At 36.9% G+C, this 24,161-nt stretch overlaps 1 protein-coding gene across 8 annotated transcripts in view; it reads left to right on the plus strand.

The window, feature by feature from the left end:
* LOC105489527 (SPT3 homolog, SAGA and STAGA complex component) overlaps window positions 1–24,161 on the plus strand; it is a 530,030-nt gene that overhangs the window by 396,505 nt on the left and 109,364 nt on the right. For all 8 annotated transcript variants that reach the window (XM_011754356.2, XM_011754358.3, XM_011754357.3 and 5 more), the window contains 3 exons: window positions 10,926–11,001; window positions 17,869–17,981; window positions 19,062–19,169. In XM_011754356.2, coding sequence (XP_011752658.2) covers window positions 10,926–11,001; window positions 17,869–17,981; window positions 19,062–19,169 — 297 coding nt within the window. The remainder of the gene's footprint in view (window positions 1–10,925; window positions 11,002–17,868; window positions 17,982–19,061; window positions 19,170–24,161) is intronic.

Here is a 24,161-nt window from a genome sequence, read left to right on the forward strand (position 1 = left end):
TGGCACATATACACCATGGAATACTATGCAGTCATAAAAAAGGATGAGTTCTTGTCCTTTGTAGAGACATGGATGCAGCTGGAAACCATCATTCTCAGCAAACTATCCCAATAACAGAAAACCAAACACCGCATGTTCTCACTCGTAGGTGGGAATTGAACAATGAGAACACTTGGACACAGGAAGGGGAACATCATACACTGGGGCCTGTTGTGAGGTGGGGGAAAGGGTGGGGGATAGCATTAGGAGGTATACCTAATGTAAATGACAAGTTAATAGATGCAGCACACCAGCATGGCACATGTATACATATTTAACAAACCTGCACGTTGTGCACACGTACCCTAGAACATAAAGTATAATTTTTTAAAAATGGGTTTTTATAATAAGAAGTACTCAATTTAAAATATGTATGTTATTTAAAGTGGATAATTTAAAAATATATGTCCATAGGCAGAGAAAATAAGGCAATTTCTAACAACTAGGGAATTTAGGTAAAGGCACAAATTACTTTTGTACAATTCTTGCAAATTTTTAGAAAATCTAAAATGATTTTAAAATAAAATCATAAAAATACCCACACACACACAAAAAGATTTGATTGCCCCACTGGATTTTGGACTTCTGTGGGACCTGTAACCCCTTCATTTTGGCCAGTTTCTCCCATTTCTAGTGGGTGTATTACCCAATGCCTGTACCACCACTGTATCTAGGAAGTAACTAACTTGTCTTTGATTTTATAGACTCATAGAGGGAAGGGACTTGCCTTGTCTCAGGTGAGACTTTGGACTTGGACTTTTGGGTTAATGCCGGAATGAGTTAAGACTTTGGGGGATGTTGGGAAGGCATGATTTGTTTCGAAATGTGAGGACATGACATCTGGGAGGAGCCGAGGTGGAACTATATGGTTTGGCTGTGTCCCCACTCAAATCTCATCTTGAATTGTAGTTGCCATAATCCCCATGTGTCATGGGAGGGACCCATTGGGAGGTAATTGAATCATGGGGGCAGTTACCCCCATGCTTCTGTTTTCATCATAATGAGTGAGTTCTCAGGAGATCTGATGTTTTTATAAGGGGCTTTTCCTTGTTTTGCTTGGCACTTCTCCTTCCTGCCATCATGTGAAAAGGGATGTGTTTGCTTCCCCTTCCGCCATGATTGTAAGTTTCCTGAGGCCTCCCCAGTTCTCTGGAAATGTGAGTCAGTCAAACTTCTTTCCTTTATAAATTACCCAGTCTCAGGCAGTCCTTTATAGCAGCATGAGAACAGACTAAAACATTAATCCAGAGGAGAGTTGATGATGGTGGCTTGAACTAGAGTAGTATCAGTGACAGTAGAAGGTGATGAAAGTGGTTTATTTTAGTTACATTTTAAAGATAGAGCTGATGGAACTTGCTTAGAGGGAATTAACTGATGAATTAATCTATGATAAAAATTTTTATTTTCACATGTTTAGAAAAAGTCCTTATTGAAAAAACTAAGATAAATCACATAGTAGCAACAAAGGGAGATTTCAAGCAGGGCTCCCTTGTTCTTTACAGAGTTCTGTGTATCCTTGGGGACGATGTGAAAGCCATGCTGCACTTACAGGCTTCCCCTTTCACAAGATTTTACCTTAAAGATGCTATACTTTTATTCTATGTAAGTAAAGCCAGACTCCATAAAGTGTGCATATGTGACTACTTGAGAATTTGATCTTTCCTAAACCAAGATGGAAAGATCTGCAGTTCTAACTCAAGATTAAAGAGGAAGTATGAACTAAATTTTATGCATTAATGGCTTTATATATTTTTCAGGCAGTATTCTAAAGTTTTATCCAAAATGACCAAAATACTTAACCGTATCCCTGTATGTTTGCTCTACTATAAAGCCTATCAGCTCATCTAGATATTATGTAAACCTCTGAGAACTTTTAGGAATGTTATTCAGAATGCCTAAAGATTTTACACATATTAAACTAGTATGTTCACTTTTTTATATACAGCCAAATAAAAACCACCAAAAAAAAAAAAAAAGGTGAGGGGGGATTGTGACATCCTTAATCAGGAAAACAAAAAGTCAAAGTCAGTGTTCTGTTACTTAAAAGAAACAGTTTGGGCAGAAACTCACATGGCTTTTTATGTTATTTGCCAACTGAGTTATTCCAGAGCATATTTACAACTTCAGGGAAACACTAGCAAAAATTGGTACTAACACTAAACACTGGGATTTACAACTTGACAGGGAATTAGGTTGTATGGCACTAGGTTATTTTAAAAATGATACTTTTCTTAGCACACATTTTATCCCAAGATGGGAAATATTTTATTACGTATGGTTTTTCCCCATTACTGGCTTAATACATTTAGATTAAAAATTTTTAATGGGCATTAAAACATTTTTAAATCTATTACTTTGATTTTAATGACTATATTTTTCATTATATAACAAATTAATGCCCACTCTTGGTGGTTTAAAATGTATTAAAAAGGTAAAGGTCCTATGTTGACATTAATTAATATATTTAGACCCATAGAATAAATCAAAAAAACTGAATTCAATATTTTGAAACAACTCTATTATGTCGTAGTAGCACAAATATCTTTTTGTGTGTTTCTTAATCACTGATGCTTTGTACTGGCTGAGGATTACTCACTTTCAGCACAAAATTTCTTTTAAATACTTTGAATATTCTAGGGTCTACAGCTCTTTAGGAAACTTCATATAATTACTGTAAGACATTCTTAGTACCTTGGACACATAAAATTGGTATATTATGCATGCCACTCTGGGGAAACAAATTAGCACCACTGGAAACCTATTTTTTAAGGCTGTGATATAGAAAATATACTGCATTTCTATTCAAGTCGATATAATTCAGTGAAAATTACAGGTCAAACCTAAGTGAACTTTTGGTTTCTACTGCATCAATCAGTATTCTTAGTTGGTCCCTTAAATATTATTGCATGACATTCTCCTTTGTGTGTGTATGTGTGTTTCTGTTTTTTGATTTTTTTTTTTCTAAAAGCATATATTCAAGCCTTTGCTGTTTCTCTGTGATTTTCTCTGTATGTATGTGTGTGTGTTTTTGTTTTTTGATTTTTTTTTTCTAAAAGCATATATTCAAGCCTTTGCTGTTTCTCTGTGATTTTCTGCCCCTTGGGTAAGTGCTTTGATTATTTTTATGTGTGCACAGTTAATGACTTCCTGTAAGTCAAGCAAAATTAGCTCAAGAGGAAAGAAGATTTCTTTACTTTTGAAACTCTTTTTCTGTTTGTAATTCACTGTAAAAAAAAAAAAAATTATTGAAATGTGTAACTGAAAAGTTAAAGTTACCTATAATTTCACCTCCAGAGATAAATACTATCAAAAGTATAATATATTTGCTTCCAGACTTTTTCCGTGTATTTGCAGGCATACACACGTGCATATGTGTGTGTGTGTGTTCAAACATAAATGAAATTAAGGTACATACATTCTAGTATGAACTTGATTTTTCCATTAATACATTCCCGCAGCTACTCTTTGAGGAGAGACAAAAGTAGCTCACATAGAAAAGTTCAGGAAGGGGTACAATACTATCTAGAAGAACAAATAATTTTAGAAGAGAGAAATCACTGTAGACTGCACAAACTTCCCAGAGGAAGTGGGACCTATGCAAGACCTTGAAGAAAGGGAATGATTTAAATTACCATGGAGATGGGGAGGGGTGACCAGCACAGTAGTGGGGGAGTGGCAGGGTGGCAGCAGTACATGGCACATGTGACAAAGGGTGACTTAACTAAAAACAAAGAATAAATTTGGTTTTAGTGAGAACAATGTGTGCTGAGGTAGAATGGCCCAGATTATGTCTGTATTTAGAAGTCAGACAGTTGAGCTTAAATTTAATGCAGTGATTAGTTTAGAGCCATTTGTTTTTGAATCAGAGAAAAGAAAGTGGTGTGGGGATATAGGAGAGCCTACTACAGTGAGTCTTGCAATGTACAAGGGTCTTTTCTCCATGTTTTTATTTAAAATACTAGTATGCAGGATAGGTTGGGAGAGGAAAGGTCTGTGAAAGCTAGGAAGCTGTTGCAATACCCTAGGCCCAAAATGATGACTTTTGCAGTGGAGTAAAAAGAAAGCGTACTTTACCATGTGTTTTGAGGGAGGCTTACTTGGCTTTTGGGAAAGGAGTCTACCAAATTACAAACTCACCCAGCAAGCAGAATGAGCACTCACTGGGGTACTGGATTGCCTCTGCAACCGTCCCAGTAAATCCTTTAACCTCTCTGGACTGACCTCAGCTTCCTTACCTACGGTGAGTTGGAGATATGGTTTCTTCGGCATTCTATGGTATTTACTGACTTGTTAATATTATCCTTCTGCAAGCGGACCACATTATACATATATAAACATGCATATACATTTCATAATTTACACATTGCCTCATTGCTGAATGCTGCTGCCAACCACTCCATTTGAAGTTTTCAAGTTCAGCAACCAGTGCCTGTTGAACATGAGATTGTTGGTAGATTACTGTTTTGGTAAAAGCATTTTGCCTTTTCCATGCAAAAAGCACTCTGCATTTCAATTGTAAGACTTTTAGGAGTAATCAGAATAAGATTTAAAAACAATTTTTTTGGCCAGGTGCAGTGGCTCATGCCTGTAATCCCAGCACTTTGGGAGGCCAAGGCGGGAGGATCACTTGAGGCCAGGAATTCAAGACCAGCCTGGGCAATTTTATAGAGATCTCATCTCTGTAAAAATAAGAATAAAAAACTCGCCAGGCCTGATGTTACACACCTGTAGTCCCAGCTACCCAGGAGGCTGAGGCAGGAGGCTCACTTAAACTGGGGAGGTGGAGGCTGAAGTCAGCCATGATGGTGTCACTGCACACCAGCCTGAGTGACAAAGCAATACCCTGTCTCAAAAAAGAAATAAAAAAAAAAACTTGAAGTAGAAGTGAGAGCAGATACTCTCATCTTGGTTTGAAAGTTATGTTCTGCGTTTTTGTGTTGCTGAAGAAAGTTAAATGCCATGTGCCTTGAGAAGCTGCCAAGAGATATGCCAGCACATAGCTTCCATAACCTTTAAAAATGCTTCAGTGAAAGCACACAGAATTTAAATGGAACAGTATGCTGCACAAGTAATCCAGCCTCACACCTCAAAGTGGTACAGATAGGGCAAATGATGATTGTCCGCACTGAAAGTATTTTTCAAAGACATAATCAACTTCACATCAGTTGAAGTAAAAACTTTTCACTGAAAATTCAGATTAACAAATATGTACCAAGAGTTTGTTGTATTCACGATATTGAACAAACAAATTATACTAGGCACTGTATCTGTAGGGATATTAGCATTTCTGTTTTCATTTAAGTAGGATGCAGAAAGTGAGTTCATCTAGCCTAAAAGTCTGCCTCCTCTGAATGTTTTACAATAACAAGAAAAAGCTGTAACTTTCTGGTAGTGAGAAGAGCAACTAGTCACCAGCTATTCTGTTTTACCTTTTTAAAAAGCTATTTCAATTAAATCTTAAAATATGTTGAGTATTTGGGAAACTTTAGGAATAATTCTTTCACAAGTAGTTTCTCCATGTTTGCTCCTGTGTTATAATACTTAGGTATATTGTAATACTAGTAAGATGTAATTTCTGAAAATCCTCTAAGTATGTTTGTTGCATATTTTATGAATGTTCAAGAATGCTGTTGTTGACACCTAAAGAAACCAGGGAGTGGGTGGAATTGACAGATTAAGCAGAAGACAAACTGGACTTGCAGATACAAGAGTATGACTAATCCAAAGATGACCTTACATTCATGTGGCAGTCTGAGATAGGAGAGCATTGTGTAATTTGAGAATGTTCAGTATGAATAAAAGCCATGATAAATCATCTGTGATTATTCAGTGACTTTTATTTCAGAGATTTGTGTTTTCAGTGCCTTTGACAATGATATGATGTATTTTTTATTCTAGTTTAATGACTATACGGACTAGCCAAAGTAACTCTTTTAAAATTAAGTTTGCATTGTAATATTTAGTTCAAAAGAAACTAGAGCCTAAAGGGAGGGAGTACAACCTTCATTACAATTAATATGATCTAGAATAGTAAGTCTTTTCTGAGAAACTTTGTGTACCTTAGAGTAGGTAGGACCCAAGTTTTACTTCTAGTTTTGCCTCTTTATTAGCTGTATACTTTTAAAGTTTTCCTTTAAGTTCTCTAAATCAGTGTCTTCATTTGTAAAATGAAACTAATAAAACTGCTTACTCTTTATTGAGATGGTTTTATTTTATAAATATTTTAAATATGTATATAAATATAAACATTTTATAAATTTTATTTTATAAAACCATCTCAAAGAGTAAGCAGTTTTATTAGCTTCATTTTAAAAATAAAAATAAAAAATAATTATGTTCATTTTAAAAATAAAACCATCTCAAAGAGTGAGCATTATTCTGATCATGATGTTTTACTAGGCTTATGATATTGTCCCCTTGAATCTTTCTCCACAGATTTCTTCAAGGAGTAGAAAAGGACTGCCAATGTATACTTTAGTATGGATCAGAATGGGTGATCTGAATAGAGGCAGACAAGAAGGTAGAATTAGGGTACCACAGTAAATAAGAGCCACACTTATTTAATATTTGACCACTGTGTTGATTTTTTTAATGGATTTTTGTCTTAAAAACTGCCTCATCTCTCTGGGATTTGTAAAATTGGATTACAATTTGATCCTAATTCTTACCGTTTCTGGTCTTAGGCAGTTCAACACGTACTTAAATGCATTTCTTTTGTCTCAGTCCATCCATTTGTTGTCCCTTGTTTCAGCTAGTAAGGCCCAGGCAGATCCAAGCACAGCATTGCCTCAGCACTCTAGAAGAGCAGCACAGTTCCTGTATTTAGAGAACATACCGTTCATGAAAGTTAGATATTTACTCCCTTTCTCAGTATTTAAGATGATAGTGGAAGGACAGGAGAAAATATAATACTCAGATGTTGAATTATTTGGATCATATGGCCAAAATTTCTTCCTTTTTTTGTATTTTTGAAACAATTCAGGGGGAAGAGAGGAATAAACAAAAATTAGACGATAAGCATATCCAAATCATCTTCATCTTCAGCCAAAATTTGTTCCTTTTTTTGTTTTGTTTTTAAACAACTCGGGGGAAGAGAGAGGAATAAACAAAAATTAGGTGATAAGCATATCCAAATCATCTTCATCATCCTTAAATCCAAGTCAGTGCATATATAGCTCAAAGATTCTCTGATTTCATGAACTCCCTTGACCATGCTGTGAATAGCATTCATGTGTTGTATCATGTAATATTCGAGGACATTAGTATTAGTACAGTGCTTCCAGTCTTTCTCACATCCCTCACATAGAAAATGATAATATTTTTATCACCCACCAAGGTAAATGGACAAGGCAGCTGGTAGCAGATACCAGCCTAGGATTTCTGCCTCAGCCTTGTTCAGCATCCAGAGAGTGAATGGAAGCAGTATCTCTTCACACCTGTGACGTGCTTGCACTATCAGATACACTACAGTTTCTGCACTCTGCATTAGATTACCCCCAGGTTGTACATTATTTGCTGACCCAGGGTCTCGCTAATTTCTTTTTCTTATGAATAGTTTGAGCATGTTAATTGTAGGGGCTACATGACATGTTTTAGTAAGACAATATATGAAACTTAGAGCATCCCAAAGGAAAACATTGGAATAAAAAGTTACCATTAGTTGAAGACAGCTTTTTATAATGAAAATAGGCTGACTTAGGAATTGGGAGTCCTGGGCTTGAATTCTAACTTAGGCAACCTTTGACAAATCACTTCTCTGAGCCTCAACTTCCTTATCTTTGAATTGAAAAGGTTTGAACAAGATAAACTTTAAGCTGCCTTCTATCTCTAAGCCATGATTTTGTATTGTCTGTAAGTCTTTGCTGTTGAGTCAGCTGCTTTGCTTGGAGTGTTTCCTGTGTGCTAGGCACAGGATAAATGACTTCTTATATATACCCTAGGGTCAGATTTTTGGGGCTCCTCAGATCAAAGTTTACTGCTTCGATGCTGGAGGAATTAAAAAAGAACTAGGATGCTTAATGAAGAAAAGAGAATAGGCATTGGAGAGGGTATCTGAAAGGAATGAAGCTAGCCATAATAATTTAGTCTTTCAGATGTTTATGGTTATCTTTGAAATATTGTAGCTGGCAATTCTGGCAACCTTAACCTCTGACGATAAATTTTCCTAACTCTCATTTCTAGAAACACTTATTGCCAATACATCAGCTATGTAAGCATATATGCAGAGGCTGCCAAATCTTGGTTGTCCAACTTGGTGGAATAAAAAGTTGGTGTTAAGAATCCCTTTAGGAACATTCTTTTTCCATGGTTATCCAGGTCCTTTCAGTCTAGCCATATATTGGGTGGAGGAGGCTACCAGGCTGGAGAGTAGCAGAGATGGTATGTAGGAATCATTAATAATCATTCTCGATCTAGTTCCATTATGGGGATAGTCATTTGCCCTGTGGAATAAAACGGTAGCATTTTTTCATCCAACAAATGTTTATTGCTTATTTACCATGTGTCAGATATTTTCCTAGGAGCTAGAAATTCAAACCTGAGTGGTTCCTGCTATAGTGAGACATAGACAAGCAGGTATATAATATACAAGCATATGTACATAGATACAAATTTATGATAGTATTATCAGTCTTCGAGAGTTTATTTAAATAAACACATGAGCTTTTTTTTTTTTTTTTGGAAACGGAGTCTCCCTCTGTTGCCCAGGGTGGAGTGCAGTGGCGCAATCTCGGCTCTCTGCAACCTCTACCCCCCGAGTTCAAGCGATTCTCCTGCCTCAGCCTCCCAAGTAGCTGGGACTACAGCCACATGCAACTATGCCCTGATAATGTTTTATATTTTTAGTAGAGACGGGTTTCACCATGTTAGCCAGGATGGTCTCAATCTCCTGACCTCGTAATCCACCTGCCTCAGCCTCCCAAAGTGCTGGAATTATAGACATGAGCCACCACGCCCAGCTGCAACTTTCTTGTAACGTTCAAAACACATAAATAAATTCTCCCTTTCTTGCTTCCTATTTTCATCAGGAAACATTTATTGAGTCATGTGTCAGATACATTAGAAAGAGGGCTAAAACTAGATCATGCATTTATATATCAAAAAATACTTCCAAGTAAATAAAAATTAACCCAGTAATATACTCTTAAGGAGACATGGTTTTCTGTTTGTCTGTCTGTCTTTCTGTTTGTTTGTTTGTTTGTTTTTTGAGACAGAGTCTCACTCTATCACCCAGGCTGGAGTGCAGTGGCGTGATCTCAGCTCACTGCAACCTCCATCTCCCAGGTTCAAGCAATTCTCCTGCCTGCACTTCCCAAGTAGCTGGGATTACAGGCCTGTGCCACTACGTCCAGCTTATTTTTGTATTTTTAGTAGAGACAGGGTTTTGCCATGTTGGCCAGGCTGGTCTCAAACTGCTGCCTTCAAGTGATCCACCTGCCTGGGCCTCCCAAGTGCTGGGATTACAGGCATGAGCCACCACACCCAGCCAAGACCATGGTATTTCTGACACATGCACAAGAAGATATGTACATACATATATACATATATGTGTATTTGTGTATATATAAAAAAAGATAAATTTGTGTATAGTTGTGTAAGTGTATATATACACATATATACCTTATGTGTATACACATACATATATACTTTTTATATATATTTTTAAAATGTTTGTACATGCCCAAAAAGGATACTTGAACCTAGTGGGTAAATAACCAAGAGAAACTTGCATTTGTGCCTGCATATATGTATGTTTGTGAGTATGTGGATGTGTGGGAGGTAAGGAATGAAGGAAGGGAGAGAGGGAGGGAAAGAAAAAAGGGAGGCGGAAAATGAGGAAGGGGAAAAGCAGTCAGTGGTCTTAGAAGGAACCACAGTAGTGACTAGTAATTTTTACCTTAACTCCCACTGCCCCGTCTGTATTCTCTATTAAGCTCCAGTTAGTACACCATTATTCATTCCATCAACTGACATATCACTGGAATTGACTACTCACACAAATAAAAGAAAAAAGAATAATTTCTGTTTCAAAAATACAAAACATCCACAGACATTAGAAGAAATGGTACTTATGTGCTCCAACAACGATGGTAAAGACAACTTGCTGAAAGTTCTTCCACAACAGAAAAAAAAAAAAAAAAAATTAAATCTGAGATTTTTTTTTTCTTCGCTGGGCAGAAATTCATTCCAAGAAGTACCAGCCTGTCTCATTTCAAAATGCTCTCCTTACCAAGGAAGCGGAAGTGGTCATATTCCTTCCCACCAAACTATGGATGAATTATAATTATCCTACCTCTTGTGGGACAGTGAAGCAGTAAACATCTGCTATACTGAATCAAAAACTCCACAAATGAAACTATACCAAATGAATCATACCTGGACTCAGATTAAAGGATCTGTATTTTGTTTACCTTTTTCTTTATTTTCTTGCAATCTAAAATATGGATTTGTCAACTGTGGCCCCAGATTCTAACTGAAAGGGAATAATATATGGATTCCATTTGCCGATTCTTGTTTAACATTGAACATCACAGCTTTAAAGCACATTGACAGTAATATTTGTAACAATTTTTCTGCTTGGTTTATTATTCCCTCATCATTTTCTTTTTCTTTAAAAGGATGATACAAGTTAGAAAATTTAGACATGAGGTCCTTTAGTTTTAGTTTCAATAACAAAGGAGCAGAAAGTAGTATTTAAACTTTATTTCCAAAAGACACCAGCTTCACAACTAGTGTTATCGTAATTTTATGTGTCATGATCTATGTGGTAGTACTACCCTGTTCACCTGGAATAAGGAAAGGAAAATGGTCAATTCTAAGTTTAAGCTGTGAAAACATATATAATAGTCTACTTGCTTTAAAAAATGTTGTCTCTTTTTATCTATTAGAGAGCAGAAAGACAAACTCGAATTATGGATTCAGCTCAATATGCAGAATTCTGTGAAAGTCGACAACTAAGTTTCTGTAAGTAACCATTTAACTTTGCTTAATTATATGCGTAAGAGATTTGTCTTATAGATGTACTGAAGTATGACAGGATCTGTTTCTTAGAAATTGGTGAATTTAATATATGTGTATTTGTAACTGCTATAGAAACAATCTCTACATTGTGGGGAGCCTATAAAAGATTTTCCTACCTTCTACTGCTTTGCAATTAATAACATTAAGAGGTCTTAAAGGGTGCTGGTAATATACAGAGTGCTATGTTAATTATTTACAGTACTTTTAATCATAAAAATTCAATTTTTCTTATTATTTCCATTTTAATTTCTAGTTTCCTAGTCATATTTACACTAGTATTTCTGATTGCATTTGATCCATAACAGACTCTGATAGTAGTCGTGACATTTAAAGGCCCCCAATATTAATTATGGATACCAACCTTTTCCTTTATGTATACTCCTATTACCACAAAGGAACATATCAGTGGTCTCTTCCATTTTTGTCTAACCTACTGTGGTATGTATTCAGTGTTAGCCAGATTTATTAGTACATGCTCTAGTAACACTAGTAACCTTGTGGTAAAATTAGTACTTTCACATCACTGCACATCAGCTTATTAAAAGTGTATAATGACTCATAATAGTGAGCTCGATTGTGTAGCAAAACATCCTTACAGCAAAGTTGCAGTTATGACTAAGGCTCTCAGGGTAAAGGTCAAAGAAGAAAGTGTGATGAAAAGTCCAGTTAAAAATATGACAAAGTAGCACATGACCATGGTCTGAGGGATTATAGAAACAATGGTGTCTTCAAATGAAAAGCTATTATGTGGTCACAATAACAGCATATTTGATTTGGAAAAAGAAAGGGAGAGCTTCATTTATAGATTATAAAGTGCAAATAAATGACACATTTCATAGTATCCCATGTAAATGTCAGTAAAATATAGGAAAACATGTTTTGGAAGATTTTTTTTTTCTGACTAAATATACTTTCCAATTTGACTAACAACTTGGCATCATACATCTGTGAAGCATTAAGTAAATGGCACTTCAGATCATGGCAATTTCAGCAAATGAAAGGTTTTGTATTGTAATTTTTAGGTTTAAAAATGGCATTCAAGTCTTTATAAGTATCAACCTCCAGTTTATAAAGTAACATTTAGTGCAATTGAACTATTTTTTTAAATTATATTTTAAATTTAATTCACTTAAAGGAACAGATATACTACTTTCACACTAAAACTCATAGTCTTAAAGTATCCTAGTATGCCTTCTCTTTGAAAATCAGATTTTCAGTTACTTCATGTTTTTTTGTCTGTTTGTTTTTGTTTGTTTTGTTGTTTTTTTTGTTTGTTTGTTTTTTGAGATGGAATCTCACTGTGTTGCCCAGTCTGGAGTACGGTGGTGCGATCTCGGCTCACTGCAGCCTCCTCCTTCTGGGTTCAAGTGATTCTCCTTGCCTCAGTCTCCCAAGTAGCTGGGACTACAGACGTGCACCACCACACCCATTTAATTTTTGTATTTTTAATAGAGACGGGATTTCACTATGTTGGCCAGACTGGTCTTGAACTCCTGACCTCAGGTGAGCCACCATACCCGGCCCATGTTTTATTTTTAACTCAATAATAAACTATAGTAGATTAAAAAATAATATTTTCCCTTCCTATATAAAATAACTATAGTATAAACAGTATATTGTGTCTAATTTTCTTGTCTTTAGAGTGGAAGGATTTGGTCATTTAAAACTACTTATATATGGTGCCCATAGCTGCTTTATTATGAAACCTTGGTGGGGAAATCTGTTTTATATGACAAAATACTGTGGTTGAGAATGCTTTAATCCATGTGGGTCAGCAAATTCGGAAGCTATTCCTGCACTCATCAGAGTGTTATACTCTTTTCATTCTTCTCCTTCTAACAAATTACCAAGATACAGGAATTGTGGTCCTGCCATATGTATCTTCTTAAGTATTTGATCATAGCCATCCCTGGAATTACTGGTATATTTTAGAATAATGAGTCTGTAACTTTATAGGCTGAGGGTAAGCTGTAGCATGAGCACACTAATCTAATTCACAATTCAGTCTTTTGTTTTTATATGTATATAAGTCAGAGAGTTATTTCTCTTAAAGTCTTTTAAAATCTGATATTAATATTGACACACAAACCTCATAATTATAATTAAAGAATAATTATAATAATTTAAATTATAATTTATAATTTATAATTAAAATGTATAATTGGTAAATTATTTTCCAGTCCTTTACTTTCAACTTTTTATTTTATATTTGATTTTCTCTCAATTTTCTTTGTAATCAGAGAGGCTCTGTGTATTTTAATTGATTAATTTATATGGATTTAATTACTGATACTGTATATGCTGTCTTGTGTTTTAAATTTACTGTGCTTTTTAATTTGCTTTTTCTCCTCCTTTTTTGTGTTGTATTAGATCGATTGGGTTTTCTTCATTTCTTTTTCCTCTGCTAGTTTGTAAGTCCTATATTCTCTTTGTACTATTTCAGTTGCTTTTTTTGATATACATCCATGACTTAAAGTTTTTAAAATTGGTAAGTATTTGGCTGGGCATGGTGGCTCACGCCTGTAATCCTAGCACTTTGGGAGGCCGAGGCAGGTGGATCACCTAAGGTCAGGAGTTCGAGACCAGCCTGACCAACATGGTAAAACCCTGTCTCTACTAAAAATACAAAAATACAAAAAAAAAAAAAAAAAACCTAGCCAGGTGTGGTGGTGGATGCCTATAATCCCAGCTACTTGGGAAGCTGAGGCAGGAGAGTCACTAGAACCTGGGAGGCAGAGGTTGCAGTGAGCCAAGATCGCGCCATTGCACTGTCAGCCTGGGGGACAGGGCGAGACTCCGTCTCAAAAAAAAAAAAAAAAAAAAAAAAGCATTTATAAGTATTTAAACTTTGCTTCTTGGCCTAATGTCATTTTTTTCCTACAGCTCTGTACATGCTTAAAACACCGTTTTTTATCTTAAATGGCTTTATTTTGCCCTCATACTTAAATGATTGTTTAGTTGGGTACGAAATGGTAAGCTGATCGTTACTTGTTAAAACATGATTCCCTTGTCTTTTGGCCCCTGTTGTTGGTAGAAGTTTGCTGTCAGTCTGCTTGTTATGTATTTTTCCTGTGGAAGAAACTAAGAGAATGAAGACATTGACTCCAGGTCCCCCCTTATATGGGGAAATGAGCACACTGGCCAAAGTAGTTGCCCATAAATATGTATAAAGGAAAGGAATAAGGAACTCCTGCTAGGGAAGGTTCCAGGGAAGGTTCCAGGGAAAACCATGCCCTCTGAAGAAGGCTATTTTGAATTAGGTTGAAATTGCAGAGTAGCTTATTCTGAGTGGACTAAGCATTCCAGAGGACCCTAAGGAAAGGACTGGGAATGGAAAGACTGTTGGGAAGGGATGGGATAGAAATCACCAAATAGTGTGTAGGCATGAGAGAATGGAATATTGCAAGAAACTTAAATTTTATTAGTGATCATTGACAAGAAAGATAAAAAGTATGTGAGATTAACCCTAAATTTCCATATGAAATTATCATGTAAAGTTGTTTTTTAAGTTCAGCACAGCACAGGCTGAAAATCCAGGTAGTATTACAAAGCTAATAATCCTAGGAACTTTTGACCATTGCTCAGGATTCTATTTAAATTGTTAGTCAGTTTCCAGGTTATCCTTTCTCCTGATACGTTGGGAAGAGGGGCGAAGGAGAAGGAACTTGTTTATTCTCAGGCCCCTCTCACCTCTTGATGAAAGCAAACTGTCTTAACTAGAGGTATCTGTGCCTCCAACAATACCTTGGAAGCGTCAGGCTCTAAAGCCATCCTTCTCCAGGTGACAGGGAAGGAATTAGTTCTCAAGGAATCTCCACCTCTTGGTGGAATGGCAATAACCCAAGTGGTTTTTGGGACTTCTATGCATGTCTTTTGATGAATAGAAAAGTTTGGAACCTACTCTTTTGTTTAAAAAATACTTTATTCATTCATTTATTCATTTATTCTGGAAATATTTCTTGTGAGTCTGCTAATGCCAGGCATTATTCTAGGTGCTAGGGATACAGTTGGAGATATATGGTCCTTGTCCCTGCATTCTCAATGGTTACAATCTAGCAAGGAAGCTAATTCTGTTGCTTATGTGGATAGATCCAACTGAATATTAATAATGATCCTTTCCTTCACTTTTAAAATCAAATGTTTAGAGCACAGTTCCAAAATATCTGTTTCTGTCCTAAAGATCTGTCAAGGAGATAAGTGAATAATGTACATCTCATTGATCTTGCCAAATTGCTGCCTGTTAACTTTAACTTCAGAAGTATTCCACAGATGTTAAACAAGTGTTTGTGAGCTATTGCAGCATACTAGTTAGATGGAATGTTGCATGTCAGAAAGTATTTGGAAGATTTGTTACTTTGGGGAGATAGCTTTAAGGAGGATTATCATAATTCTGCCATATTTGACAGCTTTGGGTATATGCTTCGATAGCAGGACTTAATGTTTTCTATGATTTATTTAAAAGAGAACTCTTCTGTATGTGGAATCCTTGAAGATTCTATATAGAAGGATCACAATATCGTGCTTTGAGTTACTGTTAAGTGTTTTATAGACCTGTGGGGCCAGATTAATCAAAAGAATAATCAGTGGATTATAAAGAAAGTCTTATAGATTTCATAAAATCTTCACTATCAATCTTTCCCTCTAGGTTACTAGTTAGATGAATAATGTCTAATGAAGTGCCTATATCAAATTAGACTCTGCTTAGCACTGTGGCAGTGTAGAGATATTTAACTAAAGGTTATATACGTGCTTGGTTCTGTATATGCTTGGTACTATTACACATGCAGAGACATAAGGCATGGTCTTCTCCCACAAAAATTTGTAATATGGCTTAAGAAATTATAAGCATTTGTGAAAGAATGTCTGATGGTATCAGTGTTCAATAAATGGCTAGAGTGGGGAAGTACACCTTTGGCCTGTATGATCAAGATTCATGGGAATGAAGAAGAGTGATGGGAGAGCATCCCCTGGAAGGAAAAGAGTAGGAGTAGACACACAGAGAAGAAGACTCAAGGCCAGGTGATGGTTTAATAGGGAAATATCACAAAGGCTGCTTGGAATCAGTCTCGATGGTTTTGAGAGTCAGGATTAAGAATTTAGACATCTTCATAATCAGAAAAAATGTAACCACAGGCTTAGATTAGACCAGATGTCAGTTTATTTTATTTAACTTTAAATTTACAACACCTTTGAGCCATTCTAGTAATAGACACTTTTTTTGGGGGGGGGGGGGGGGCGGGGCGGACAGAGTTTCACTCTTGGGCAGTGGCCCCATCTCGGCGCTCTGCAACCTCCGCTTTCCGGTTTCAAGCGATTCTCCTGACTCAGCCTCATGAGTAGCTGGGACTACAGACGCCTGCCACCACGCCCAGCTAATTTTTTGTATTTTTAGTAGAGATGGGGTTTCACCATGTTGGCCAGGATGGTCTCGATTTCTTGACCTTGTGATCCGCCCGCCTCGGCCGCCCAAAGTGCTGGGATTACAGGCGTGAGCTACTGCACCCGGCCTAGACACTTTTTTTAAACGAATTTATTTCAGTAGGTTTTTTTGGGGGAACCGGTGGTGTTGAGTTACATGAATCTTTAGTAGTGATTTCTGAGATTTTGATGCACGCATCACCCGAGCGGTGTGTACACTATACCCAATGTGCAGTCTTTTATCCCTCACCCCCCTCCCACCCTTTCCCCTGAGTCCCCAAATACCATTGTATCATTCTTAAGCCTTTGCGTTCTCATAGCTTAGCTCCCATTTGTGAGAACATACGATGTTTGGGTTGCCATGTGGCGGAGGCAGGGTTAGGCATGTCTGAGCTCAGACTCTTCTTGGGCGGGACTTGCTGCGGCCGCTGTGGGGGATGAGGGTGTGGCTTCTAGACCAAGGGAGTTATGTCCCCAGGGGCATTATGGCTGCCTCTGTTGCCCCACGCAGGTCGCCAGGGAAGTGGGGGAAAGCCGGCAGCCACAGGCCTCACCCAGCTCCCATGGAGCCCACAGAGCGAAAGCCCGGTCTCACTCCCACCATGCCCCCTTCCTGTAACAGCACCGAGTTTATTTCCAGGCAGCTGGTGAGCAAGGCTGAGAACTTTCCCCAGGCTACTGGCTTCCTAGGTGAGAAAGCAAGCCTACTCACAGTTCCTCTGCGTCCCACAGAGCCTGCAGCGGTGATCCACCTCCTTCAAGGGGTCTGTGGCTCTAGCCTTTTCTGGTATATTCCTGCAGTAGTTCTTGGAGCCAAAGTTCACGGTGTGAGTCTCCACACGCTGCTCTATCCATCCAAGTGGGAGCTGCAAGTTAATCCTGCCTCCTATGTGCCATTTTCCTCTGAGACAATAGACAATATTTTTGAAAAGTATTAGCAATAATTTCTGTATGTTTCTTTTTTCATCACAGGTTCTTTCTTGCAGGATTTTCTTTCTGTATGAGTAAATTAAGGTTACATCAGACAACATCTTCTGACTGTTGTAACATAAGCTGTAGCCAATGGTAAATCTGACAGTGTGAGAAGTATTAAACATTAAATGGTTTAATATACTATGTCATATAGCATAGGTATAAAATAAAAAATCCAAATACGTAAGAGAGTTGTTGAAAACAACCATTATGTTGCCTTATAATTGAAAGTTAAAACTTGAATTTCTTGGGGCCAGAATATCTAGATATTAATAAAAGCTGGAACACATTGCATTTTATGTGCATTATTTTTTGTGTACAATTCTGAGTATACATATTTTTCATTTTGTGATAGTAATGTGCAGTATTAAAACACTTTAAAAATTAAAATTTCTACACTTGTTTTTTTTACATGACCAGCCAAAAAAGCTTCCAAATTTCGAGACTGGTTGGACTGCAGCAGTATGGAGATAAAACCCAATGTTGTCGCAATGGAAATCTTAGCATATTTAGCGTATGAAACTGTGGCACAGGTAAGATTTCTAATCTGTCATATCAGGCCACTCTGGCTGTTTTTTCCTTATCTCTGCCCATGATCAATTCTTCTTCTGCCTGCTGCTCTACCAGGAATAACAGCCATGAATTCTCTCCTGTGACATTTACATCATTTACTAAAATTTAGTTCAGTTATGTGTATCTGCATCCTCAATTCAAGTGGGTGTTAGGATAAGAAAGACAGTTTCTTGCACCTTTATCCTAATGAGAAATGGAATCCCTGCATACTTTTTCTTGACATTGAACTCTTAAGTCCACATCTGCCGTGTTTAGAGTTTATTTTTGAACTTTGAAAAACTCCTTTCTACGTATGTGAGATCTTAAGAGTACTTACCAAATTCTGGGTCTGGAATCTCGCCCTCTAAAAGACTTTCTCAAGATGTGGTCTTTTGACCACAAGCATCAGCATCTCCTTGGTTCTTGTTTAAAATGCAAATTCTGGCCAGGCACGGTGGCTCATGCCTGTAATCCCAACACTTTGGGAGGCCGAGGCAGGTAGATCACCTGCGGTCTGGAGTTCAAGACCAGCCGGGCCAACATGGTGAAACCACATCCTGCTAATAACACAAAAAAAAGTTAGCCAGGCATGGTGGCAGGCGCCTATAGTCCCAGCTACTCAGGGAGGCTGAGGCAGGAGAATCATTTGAACCTAGGAGGCGGAGGTTGCAGTGAGCTGAGGTCGTGCCATTGCACTCCAGCCTGCGCAACAAGAGCGAAACTCCATTTCAAAAATAAAATAAAATAAATAAAGCAAATTCCTAGACTGTATGCTTAAAACAGACCTACTGAATTAGAATCTCTGGACTTAAAGCCCAGAAATCTGCACTAGTGATTATGAAATAAATTTTGAGAACTACTCTCCTAAAAGGTCAGAATATATCATGACTAGGTCCATTCACCAGTCAATTAAAGTGTGTGCTCATGTCTACAATATAGATTTTTAGGCAAGCAGGATTATCAGTAACATTCACAATGTATTGCTTTTAGGTTTGCCACTTCAGTGGCATTCATGATTATTACTAGCTATGTGACTTTATTTCATTCTTCTGGTCTTCTAGTTAGTGGATCTGGCTCTGCTTGTGAGGCAAGACATGGTAACTAAGGCAGGGGACCCCTTCAGTCATGCCATTTCTGCAACCTTCATTCAGTATCACAACTCTGCTGAGGTAAGTACAAAAAAATAATCTGCCTTTAACACATTTGTGAATTTTGTCACATAGCTGGTATTTACATTAGTGTTTCTTTTAAAAAGATTATGCAGGAATGTATAGCCTTCAGTCAAAGAATCTTAATACATTAGACATTCCAATAAATATTTAATTGAGCACCTACTATGTGCCAGGCCCTGACAGTCCATGTAAGACAATGATTTTTTTCACCTGTTTCTTACTTCACTTAGCTTTCCTAGCCCTTCAATGAAAGGGATGGTTGCAAGGCATTTCTTATTTTTATGGGAGATGAAAAACTGGTTTAAGTAATGTTGGAAAAGTCATTTATTTCTTTGTGCCTCAAAAGATAAGAGTGTTATCATTATTATTCACATAATAATTCCTGGCATTTATTGATAACTTTCCATTTCAATTATTGATTCATCTCTAAACATGATTTAAAGAAGCTTGTCTTCATTCATCTTGAGTTTTTAGATTGCCCCTACTATGTGAAAATTATGTTCTTTTCTGATCTGCTTTTGCTATGGGAACTAAAGTTTTCTTGCCAATTTTAAGGCTCTGTATAATAACTGTGCACCACTTTTAGTATATAGAATATCCTCTGTAAACAGCATCTACCTTAAAACCAGAAATGTATTGCAATGTGTTGAATATATTTGCCAATATTTGACCCTTTTCACTAACAAAAACAGCAGTTTCACATAATTCAATCGAATATCCATAGATAAGACAGTGAGAAGGTTAAGTTCATATCTACATGTAGAGTTGTAAAGTAAGTTTTGGATCAAGTTGGTTGAAATGTATAACCTGAAAATGGTTAAGCTCTGTATATACCTTAATTACACATTTCTACTCCTTGTTAATATCTGTAGGCAAGGATAGTGGTTCAAATCATCTCTAAGAAGTAGTTGTAATCTTTTTTAGGTCACAGACCCCTTTGAGAATCTGATGAAAACTATAAACCCTTTTACTAAGCACATTCACAAATTTTTCCTACAGTTTCAGGCTGTTTAGAGACATTCTGAAGCCATTCTGTGGATCCAAGGAATCTGTGAACCCTATGGGCCATAGGTTTAAGTTTCTCTGCTCTAGGATACTTAGAAAATATGTTAAGATATATGCCTGTATAGCATCTTATTACAAACAAAAGGACAATTTAACATTTTCTTATGCTGCTTGGAAAATCAAATTGGCTTGGAAACTAAATAGAAATTAAAATGTTTATACCCATTAAAAATCCATTTTTTTCTTAGAAAAGGTCATACATCATTATCAGTCAACATACAAAAGTCCCTAAAGCTTACTTAGTTGATTAATCACTATTTGTTTTCTTTATGTTACAAACCCAAATTATGATGTCAAAGAACACCCTTTAAAATGTCTTTGATGCATGTTCACTTTATGAATATGTGTATAAGTATGCTTTCCATTAACATCAGACAAATTTGTTATAACATTTCTAATTGAGGAAATTTACTGTGAACACAACAAGCCTAGTTTTCTTTTAACATTCAAGTGATTGCTTGCATGCCTAGGAAAACTCTTTATTTCCCCTTTTTTCTTGGTTCTCCAGGGTGGCCAAGCTGCCCTGGGCAACTGCTCAGCAACCACAGCTGCTGTTCCCAGCTACCCAGCAGTTGAGAGGAATATCCTATATGTACTGGATTTCCTGGGCCCTCTGGGAGGTGGTGGGAGCATGAGTGTCAGAGAGCCTTCTGACAAAATATGTTAGTATAAGCCTCAAACTTTTTTCTGGCTGGCAGACACCCCCCTCCTCTCCTGTGACTGATACAAGATGAATATTCAGAGACTGGAAGTCTTCCTTCCTGCCCTTTTTCACCTGACAAAATCAGCAGGCAACATTAAGGGCCTGTACATCAAATACTATACCAAATTGAGTCCAAAGTGGGGCTCTGGAGACTGAGATGATCTGTGTTCAGGGAGACAGGACATTTTGTAAAACAAATAAGCAAATAATTGAACAAACAAACAGTTTAAGATGGCATATACTAGTCTCCAAATGAGTGACTCAGACAGAAAGCACAGAAGTTTAAAAGAAAACAAAACAAAAATCCTCTCGTTGCAGTCAAAGACTTTAGAGAGAAAGCTGAGGTTAAAGGAAAAATAGGACTTTGATAAGGTAGAAGTTAGGATAATACTCTAGGACTCAAAGACAGCATAAGTACCATTTTACAAGGGGAAAAACCCAACGCTGTTTAAAATATTCAAGAATTAAGGTTCATTAAAGAGGAATAGTAGGCATTTGGATTAGAAAATTAAGGCTCAGATTGTATAGAGTCTTAGACTGCTAGAGTTAACAAGGAATGGATGGTTGATGGTTTCTTGGCTGAAGGGTGAGGAGTTCAAAAGGGTGTTTTAAGATCCAAATGGTAGTACCATGTACAGTGGATTAGAATTGGAAATGCAAGATGTGGGGTTAATACACAGTGCATTTTATTTTATTTTCTTGAGCACTAACCATATAAGGAACTGGGCTGATTAAGATTGGGTTCTTACTAGATTAGCAAGTTTAATATTAATTCAAGTTAACTTTCTAGAGTTTCTAGATTTTCTGTGTTGCCCAGGCTGGAGTGCAGCAGCTGTTCACAGGCATGCTCATAGTGCACTGCGGCCTTGATCTCCTGACCTCAAGCCATCTCTCTGCCTCATCCTCCCAAGTAGCTGGGACTACAGGCACACCACTATGCTCAGCTGTTTTTTAAAATACATTATGAAGAATTGCAGGCCAGTAGTGCAGTTGGTATGATTGATAATGAGGAAAATATAGATTAATAATACCATACATTTAAATGATTTTGAGATTTTTATTTGCCTGTGAATTTCTTAGGAGCCAATATTATGATGTGACTGATAAGGAACTTCTTTTAGTATTGGGCATCATCCTGTAGAATGGACATTGACACAGTGGAGCATGTCTAAAGGAGAGTAATGGGAGAGGGGGCAGGTGTGTGAAGGAACTGAAAAACATGTCTTGTAATAACTGCTGGGATGAACTTGAGGTGTGTGACCATTAAAGAGAAGAGACTATGAAATATCAGTCTTCAACTATTTAAAAGTGCTTCTACATAAAGAAAGAACAGACTTGCATGAACATATCTGTTTATGCATTCTCATGTTGGTGAATATCTGGACTGTCACTAGTTTGTGAGGTATTGTGAATAAACCTGCTGTGAATATTATTGTACAAGTTTGTAAGGATAAATGCTTTCTTTTTTCTTAGGTAGATGGCAGTGAATGAAATTGTTCGGTCATAGAGTTAGGCCCGTGTTTGGTTTTTAAAGACACAGTAAGACTTTTTTTCCAAAGAGGTTGTACCATTTTATACTTCCACCAACAGTGTATTAGAGTTTCAGTTGCTCCACAGCTTCATCAACATTTGGCATTGTCATTTTTACTTTTAGCCATTCTAGTGGATATTTTCTGATAACAGTTTGAGTGTGTATTTCTCTGATGACTGATACTGTTGAGCACTTTTTAATGTACTGATTGTCCATTTATGTATCTTACTCTGAGAAGTATCTCTTCAAATCCTTTACCCATTTTTTTTTTTTTTGGCAGGCAAAGGGGCTTTTATTACCAGTTTGTAGTTCTTTACATATCTTGTGACAGCAGTCCTTTATCAAACACATATTTTTCACATATTTTTCTCTCAGTTTGTGGCTTACCTGTTCATTGTCTTAGTGGAGAAATTTTAACTTTCTGATGAAGCCTAATTTATCCAATTTTTTTCTTTTTTTTTTTTTTTTTTTGAAACTGTTCCACTTGCATTTATTTATTTTTTTTAATTTTTTTAAATTATACTTTAAATTCTAGGGTACATGTGCACAACCTGCAGGTTTGTTACATATGTATACACGTGTCATGTCAGTGTGCTGCACCCAGTAATTAGTCATTTACATTAGGTATATCTCCTAATGCTCTCTCTCCCCGCTCTCCCCACCCCACGACAGGCCCTGGTGTGTGATGTTCCCCACCCTATGTCCAAGTGTTCTCATTGTTCAATTCCCATCTATGAGTGAGAAAATGCGGTGTTTGGTTTTCTGTCCTTGCAATAGTTTTCTGAGAATGATGGTTTCCAGCTTCATCCATGTCCCTACAAAGGACATGAACTCATCCTTTTTAATGGTTGCATAGTATTCCATGGTGTATATGTGCCACATTTTCTTAATCCAGTCTGTCATTGATGGACATTTGGGTTGGTTCCAAGTCTTTGCTATTGTGAATAGTGCCGCAATAAATATATGTGTGCATGTGTCTTTATAGCATGATTTATAATCCTTTTGGTATATACCTAGTAATGGGATGGCTAGGTCAAATGGTATTTCTAGTTCTAGATCCTTGAGGAATCACTACACTGTCTTCCACAATGGTTGAACTAGTTTACAGTCCCAACAACAGTGTAAAAGCATTCGTATTTCTCCACATCCTCTCCAGCACCTGTTGTTTCCGGACTTTTTAATGATTGCCATACTAACAATGAGATGGCATCTCATTGTGGTTTTGATTTGCATTTCTCTGATGGCCAGTGATGATGAGCATTTTTTCATGTGTCTGTTGGCTGCATAAATGTCTTCTTTTCAGAAGTGTCTGTTCATATCCTTTGCCCACTTTATGATGGGTTTGTTTGATTTTTTCTTGTAAATTTGTTTAAGTTCTTTGTAGATTCTGGATATTAGCCCTTTGTCAGATGGGTAGATTGTAAACATTTTCTCCCATTCTGTAGGTTGCATGTTCACTTTGATGGTAGTTTCTTTTGCTGTGCAGAAGCTCTTTAGTTTGATTAGATCCCATTTGTCAATTTTGACTTTTGTTGCCATTGCTTTTGGTGTTTTAGTCATGAAGTCCTTGTCCATACCTATGTCCTGAATGGTATTGCCTAGGTTTTCTTCTAGGGTTTTTATGATTTTAGGTCTAACATTTAAGTCTTTAATCCATCTTGAATTAATTTTTGTATAATGTGTAAGGAAG

Source organism: Macaca nemestrina, chromosome 5 (genome assembly GCF_043159975.1).
Source record: "Macaca nemestrina isolate mMacNem1 chromosome 5, mMacNem.hap1, whole genome shotgun sequence".
Lineage (NCBI taxonomy): Eukaryota > Metazoa > Chordata > Mammalia > Primates > Cercopithecidae > Macaca > Macaca nemestrina.